At 38.2% G+C, this 7,835-nt stretch overlaps 1 protein-coding gene across 1 annotated transcript in view; it reads right to left on the bottom strand.

Moving 5' to 3' along the window:
- Window positions 1-385: 385 nt before the first annotated feature.
- drd2a (dopamine receptor D2a) overlaps window positions 386-7,835 on the bottom strand; it is a 48,930-nt gene continuing 41,480 nt past the window's right edge. Inside the window, exons 4-8 of the mRNA XM_087850970.1 lie at window positions 5,882-6,018; window positions 4,292-4,500; window positions 3,248-3,334; window positions 2,637-3,024; window positions 386-2,113 (exon numbers count right to left, since the gene is read on the bottom strand). Of these exons, the coding sequence (XP_087707096.1) occupies window positions 1,917-2,113; window positions 2,637-3,024; window positions 3,248-3,334; window positions 4,292-4,500; window positions 5,882-6,018 (1,018 nt within the window). The 3' untranslated portion in view covers window positions 386-1,916. The remainder of the gene's footprint in view (window positions 2,114-2,636; window positions 3,025-3,247; window positions 3,335-4,291; window positions 4,501-5,881; window positions 6,019-7,835) is intronic.

The following is a 7,835-nucleotide window of genomic DNA, read 5'->3' as shown; positions in this document are numbered from 1 at the left end:
AGACTGCAACTGCAGCACTCAACACAAGTGATGAATTACCTTGAACAGCAACTATTTTTCATTCGGTTGCCTTAGTCAGACTTGGGGATTGCTAACAGCGGTAGAAATACTTTAATATGTTGTTTCTGGCTCATCCCTTTGTTGTTCTTTTTTTTTCTGAAATGATGCAATGCTCAACCATCTTTGGCCATCACGAAGACTGATGTTGAGCTTGAACGAAAGTATAAATGATGTCAGCTACTCATGAGAGTAAAGAGTGCATTTCACAGCCACAACAAAAGAATTATGTCATCCCCCTCTTGACCCAGACATGGTGTATTCTTACTCTTTTACCCATGCACAACACACAAAACTTTATTTCAAATATTTATTTCCACTTGTCAGTTTATCACACATAGACACCACGGTTTAGTGGCAAACCATGGCACCCACAAATATTTAGTTTCCCAGTGACTCGTAACACAGCGTGCCCTTTAAAGAAAAAGAAATATTCAAAAATGAGATCTGTAGCAGATGCACAGAGGCATCAAACCATCTCAAAATTGTGTTTTAAATAACTAAACATGAATAACAACAATGAAAAGAATAACACACAGTAATAACAAGTAAATTCAGTCAGTGTTCATTACTAGAGAATAAGCTGGAGTGTTGTTTATGCTTCATTTTGATCTCATCTTCAGACATGAACTCCCTTTTCCCACCTGTTCATTAGGACTGAGGCTATTCAAACAGTGGCACATAGAGAGTCAGTCCGGTAGCTCTGTGTGTGTGTATATACTGTAAATATAAAATGAGATCATCACTCCAACTCCAACACTGTAGTTGTAATAGTTGTATAGATGTATTGCGGTAGCTATTATTTCAGTTTCACCCCATTCTTGCTCAGCAAAGGCCCCAGGGAGTGGCTTCAGGAGCTGGGTTGCACATATCCACATGATTATACTTGGAAGCTGCAAAGTCCACATACTAGTCATTAGTTTTAATGGAACAACTCCTCTGCAGCAGAGCTTGGTGTTGCTTCCAGTAAACAACTCAAACTGTAGATCAGTCCTAGGAATAACAGAGAAGCTTTTGAATAATGACCAGTCAGTTATGAGTGTATTCGTATACACACGGTGAGCGGTGATATTCATGTGGCACTTCACACGGTATCTTAACTTCATTTATTGGAGATCTTTTGCAATTTATTGTTAAACATGCATTTCAAGTAGAGGAGCAGTGTAGCATGCATCACATTTCTATTGCGGTCATATAATCACAATAAATGCATTAAGAAAAACTATGTACAGCAAATAATAATAATAATAGCATTAGTAATTATAATATATATTTATTTATAAAATTGCTAAATTGCAGATATTGGCGTGGCCGCATCATACAGCTAGTAAATTATACCGTGTCTTTCAGACAATCAGTGAATCTAATCAGTGAATTGTTTTCAATTTTAACACTGCAATGAACACTGACTCGATATCTTTAAGATTTGCAGAAAACATCTATGATTAAAACATAAAGTACAATACAATAAATACATACAATAAATAGCAGTTTGCATGTGTGTGGTATACACAGATGGCTCCTTACATGACAAGCACAATGATGTCAGAGAACAATGTCATTTTTTTTTCTCTCTCCATAAAACAGGTCATCGTTACAGACATTTCTTGTTTTACATTCAGTGATTTGGAGAACGGGACTCCACACGAAATTTAACATTTAGATCCAAGACGCCTTTCAAGAAGACAAAGCCAAAGCCAGTTTTTTTTTTTTTTTTCAGTCACTTAAATAACTTTAAATGAGCAGATTGCAGTTTCCCCATGTGGTGTATTTTCCTTAAGAGGATGAGGTATTTGCCACAGGATATGCTTTCATTCATCACCTCTCCTTCAGTCTGATCAAATAAGTGATGTTGCAGCTCAGCAATGCAAGATCTTAATGAATGCCTTTCTGAACTCAACATTAAAGGTGGTGTATATGATGGGATTTACAGCACTATTCACATAGCCCAGCCAGGTGAAAGCGTTATACATCTCGGCAGGAACCTTGCATTTGGTGCAGTGGGTGTTCAAGATATGTGTGATGAAAAACGGGAGCCAGCATATAATGAATACACCTGAGGAAAGAAAAAAAAAATTAGGTATTAGAATAAGACACAGAGAATGAGGAAATAAAGCCCAAATATGGGTGGCCCTACTGAGGAGTTGGATTCTAAAGTATCAGCACAATTTCTTTTTGTTGCATCACTGTCTGACTTGTTTTTCAAACTCTTTTTTTAGGTCCTACTGAAAAAATTGATTGAAATGAAAACAAAAACAAACGTAAAGACAGCCAAATACCTATGATAGAGCAGTGGGAAAAAAAGACATGTACATTGCAAAAATAACTTGAGGTAAATAAAAACAAAAACGGATTTGTTAGCTTTCCCAGAGGTTTCGTGCTGTGAATGCCACACGCTCCTTTGCATGTTCAAAGATAACATTTGGTTCTAGAAATGCTTAAATTTCCACTGTCACTTCAACTTTGATGTGCAGAATCACATACAACGGCTTTTAATTGAGCTTGTATTCACTTTTATGACTTTTTAAAAAAATCAAATGAATAATTTAAAAACTACTAATAATAAGGGACTAACTTACCAAGGACGATAGCTAACATCTGGGTAGCCTTCTTTTCCTTTTGCTGGGAGATCTTTCTCTTGCTCATGGTTTTCACAGAAGTCTGAGTCTTGCCATTAGGTAAGGCCTGTGTCTGGAAGGCTTTGGCTACGATGGGTGCCGGATCGCCTAAGGTCTCCTTGGCAGGATCGCCGTTCTTTTCTGCTTTCTGGCCCTCCTTGTGAGGCGTGGGGGGTGTCGAGACAGGGCTAGCGCTGGCCTTGTTGGGCATCAATAGCTGATGGCTCGTGGCTGGAGTGTCTCCAAGAGCACCTTGTATCTGCTGCTTCTGCTTCACACTGCTTCCACTGTTATTCAGCTCATCCAGCTCCAGATCCTCTCCCTCATTGACCACATCTTTGATGAATATCTGAATGAAGACAAATTTAGTAAAGGTTCATTTGGATAGGGGGTAGTGAGTATAAAACTTTTCTTTATTTAACTTTGAATTTTAAAATTACATTTATTCTAGCAGATGGGGAAAACTTCAAGGTGACATCTTTCGAAATCTCTGTAGGCAAAACCTTTTTTTTTCCATCAATTAAACTTTTAGGGGAAAGCATAAAAACAAAAGAACAAAACTGAATACACACCACTTTCTTCTTGTTGACAGGAAAACTCCCATTAGTTTTAACAATCATAGTGCACAGCCTCACATCCTCTGGATGAGTGCACTTATCCTGAAATGAAAACAGCTGTGTCAGGCAAGGAGAGAGTACAATGTCAAAGCAACTGACAAAAGGGCCGTCTAAGCATGGAGGAACAGGTCCCGCTTCCTACACGGTCAAATGAGGCTACACTGAGCACGGAAAGGCTGTTTAGCAGCACTCTGATCTGCAGCTTCTATACCCGCTGAAAATCCAATCCATCAATGTGACCATGTAATATAATGTTGTGTGAAATAATTTCACCAACCTTAATTTGATAATTAAGATAAGAAGTGAAAAATTATGCTCCGTTACCCCATAAAGATTATAGCTATCTGTCAATATGCTGCAATATATTGACCAAAACCACAGCACGAAGCCATGCATAAACATGAGTAATGTACTGCACTGGATCGAGAGTGTTGCTTACTTTCTGTACAGACATCAATAAGTTGTGCTATGACAGGAAAATCAATACCCAGAAAAGCGAAAGGTCATTTGAGGGCTGTCGCAATTAGTTTTGCATGTCACATTTTTTTCTTAAATGACACATTTTACAGGGAAATGTGTCATTTAAGATTCAAATTTGTGTCCTGGATTAAACCTGATATTAAATATCTTATTTTCATGTAAAAACTAAAACAGCTAAAAAGCCTTTTCTAGCAGAGTCTTGCTCAATTCAACCCCTTTTCTTAATCCATTGTGTATTCAAAGAAAATCAATCGCAGTCTGTGTTTTTATTTTAATAATGTGTTGCTCTGTAATACAATGTCTGCTTGTAAAACCAACAAGAATAGCTGGACTGAAAAAATGTATTGCAGTTCTCTAAAGAAACAAACAAAATCAAACAGCAAATTATGTCTTTTGTGATGTTTTTTAGTTTAATGTATTACTCTAAAATATTAAGACAGTACAGAAAGATAAAGGAGCTTTGATAAAATAAATGTGCAAATGAAGCCATAAAAACATGAGCCAGCTATAGCAGCTCACCTTTAGTGAGGTGGCCATATCAGCGTCAGCAGCCTGAGAGACACGCTGCTTTGGTTTTGTGTTGACGCGTTTTCTGCGCTTCCTCAGGACCACATAAATTTGGACATAAACGAGCAGAGTGATGATGAAGGGTACATAAAAGGACACAATGGAAGAGTACACCACAAAGGCTGGATTGGCGATCACACAGAGAGACTCATCACGAGTAGCTGTGGAGATAAGCACAATGTGAATTAAGACTGCGTGTTCTCTTTCTCCCAAGACTTGCTGCTTTTGTGCATGTGTGTGTGTTTAATCTTATTTTACTTCCACTTTTAAAAGTCTACAAAACCAGAATTTGGAACCTTAGATTTGCTTGAACCAATAATTGCTTTTCAATTGCAAGTAGATCCAAAAATCTCACCACTTCTACATTCTCCTCACTCTGAGGTTATTTACACAGCAGTCTTTCTACCTCACCTCCACTCACATTAACCGTACTCCCACTTCTCACAGCCCATGTGCACTGCCTTATAGCTGTGGAGCCAAATGCAGAGATCATATCACCCCAGTTTTGGACTCTGCAAGGGTTGTTTGATAAGTTTAGATTTTAATAATTTACTAGATGAATTGCCCTCATTTTTAAAATTCCCTAAAAACTAGTTTAGAAACGGAGGCGATGCTTCTCTGGGCTTTATTTCCAGCTTTTTGGACAAACCAAAACCAAAAATTATAAAGAAAATTGCAGCATTTCAAGTTAAACCTGTCCAACTGTCACGCTGAAGGCTGTGGCTAAAAGGCTAGAGAAAGTAGTCTATTTAGGGGGGACTTCACCAATTTTATACATAGAATTATCCTTCCACTAACAAGGTTCAAGACAGATGCAGGAAGTCTTCAGTAGTTGCTATCATAGAAATGTAGGATCCAGTGTTTTTAAAGCTCAATTCACATTCTGGGCTAGAAGTCTGGCTATCTGCTGCTTCACTTTTCTCCATTTTTAAATGTCTTCTGACCTGCTAAACTTCACAGAAGTCAATTACTAAATTGCTAGGGACATCTTTTATTGAAGTGTTGAATCACTGAACCCAGAGATTAGCATACATTGAACTGCAATTTAGATGGTTAGCAGTGGTCTTGTTCACAGTTACATACACAGGCACACAAAGCTGTGTTAGCATTTAAATATAAGCTGAGCTGCTTATTTTGTTTTTTTGTAATTCTTTCTTTCATGCTTTCTACCAAATATTCCAACTCGATCTACAGTCAGTGTTTATTTCTCAGGGTTTGAGTCTGAGCTGAACCAGCATTAAATGAAGGACTTAAAGGGATGAGTGGCGCTTCAAAGTGACAGGCCACTGGAGTTGGTCAACAACAAGGTGGCGCCTCGCAAAAAGCACTTAATCAAAACTGCTTTACTAGTAATCCTCCTTTAAGCCCCTGTTCCTTGGCATAACCAACCTAAAGGCCAAAGGCTCACTAAATGTAGATACACACGGGTATGAAGGAGTTCTTTACCGGCACAAATAGCTCTATAGTAAATTTACAGTGCAGTATTGTAGCTGTAACTGATTCACAGACTGAAGATCATGTGTGCATTGTACTCTCTCTTACCTGTGTTATTTAGGCCAAACAACAGGGGACAGGATATGGCGAAAGACAGTACCCAAACCACAGAGATCATCACCGTGACCCGTCTCCTAGAACTGTAGCGGGTATTGTACAGCATTGGCATTGCAACTGCAGTGTAGCTGTAAGGGGTAAAGGAAACATAGTTGTCATAGTTATAATTGGTGAAAAACATGGCACATTTTTATAGTTGTACATAGTGAGTAAAGCAGGTTTAAACACATGTGCTTTTAATAAAATTTCATTTTATTGTATTTTTTTCATTAAGTGACCACACCACTTCTATTTCCAGTTCTCTTTCTCCATCAGTTGAAATTTTTAGCTCAAAGCACAACAGAGAGCATGAAGCCAGAAAAGGGTGAAATAAGAAATGCTGCCTGTCATTTTTAATCAAATCCTTTTCCAAGATGGACTGGCCTGTGGAAACAGGTGCTGTAAGCTGCAGTTCCAATAAAATGAGATATTAGTAGGAAGGCTGTTTTAACCCCAGTCTCTTGCAGGAAAGGCCTTATCATTTAACCCTGATACATTAGTTAACCTTATTAGTGAGCTTGCACTAATCACTAGGAAATGCCCAGATTTCTCATTCATTGATTTTCTTTTTGGTTTTGAAGTGTTTTATTCAGAAAGTCAGCTTTGGAAAGCCTTTAAGAGCGCATGACTGAGTGTCTTTGTGACAGAAAATCAGTGGTTACTGACTACCAATCTAATGTTTACAATGATATTGGCAGAGATTTCTTCCAGTAAAAGTTTTTCCTCCTATGAGCAAGAAGCCAACTGCTTGCTCATAGGGGATTTTTGTTACGCTACCTTACAATTTTTTGGGTGGCTGGTGGAAAGCACAGGTTAGGAAGGTGGTTGCAAAGAAGTTGAAGTGTAATAAGCGTCAGACAGTTCAATAACAGTTGTTAGTATTATTATTTTTTTTTGGCATACATGACATGAATCATTCAAACAATAATAACTGTTTTAAGTTTTTTCCCCCTTTTTTGAGCTGTTGTTGGCATTCATCAGTGTAGTTAGCACAATTGCTTCAGAACATTGAGCACGGCGATATGACTCACTCAGTGAACATGTAATAATCACCACACCCTTGATTAATAGCTCACTTAGTATTAATCAAGCCCTTTGGCTATTTGTGCCAGCGGCAGCCTCGCAGAAACCCACGTAGCCTGCGTACAAAAGACCTGTCATTTCAAGCTTACACACAAAAATAGGACCAGTGTGCATCAGGTCAATAGTCTGAAAACTTGTGAGACACTATCAAGCTCTAGCAAAATATGTAGCCACTAAATAAGCACCTGCGCTAAGGTAAAGCAGCTCAAACACCTGGAGACAGAGACATGGATGCATGTTTTCTTCCAACCTTTTTTTTGTCATGTGCTTCATATTACATTAATAAGATTGTTCTGGGGAGCTGTAGTTTTAGGTAATTGTGCAAACCATTTATGTAAACAGACATTAGTTTTTCTCACAGTAATTGAAGCAGCGTGCTGTATATAAACACATTCAAATAACGCTAAATTATTTTATTCTATTGCATATTATGACTCACTGAGAGCATTATTACAGAGAAGTGTTTTCAGCCATAAAACCGCCTGCTTTTTGGCGAGCATAAGTGGAGATTGGAGTCCACGCGTACATTCGTATTACCTCCTACACATAAGCAGTTTTATCTTAGTCCCATTAGTCTTCTGCTTCTAAAGAGGAAGTGAGTGGTTAAATTGATTGGCCATTGTTGGAGGGCGCCCCAACTCCAATTGCAATTAATCTAGTCATCCTTCTAACAAGAGTGAATACTTAAATTTGCACACAGAAATAGACCCCATAATTTCATCACACCCCAATTTGCTCCACATTAAAGAATAAGAACAAAGTTAGCACAGCAGGAAGCAATCCTTTGATGTATAAATTACTGTGCTGCCTAGAGCTGGAAACA

This window comes from Neolamprologus brichardi, chromosome 14 (genome assembly GCF_056152115.1).
Source record: "Neolamprologus brichardi isolate AB-2024 chromosome 14, ASM5615211v1, whole genome shotgun sequence".
Taxonomy (NCBI): domain Eukaryota; kingdom Metazoa; phylum Chordata; class Actinopteri; order Cichliformes; family Cichlidae; genus Neolamprologus; species Neolamprologus brichardi.
This window is presented reverse-complemented; position numbering and strand designations above follow the sequence as displayed.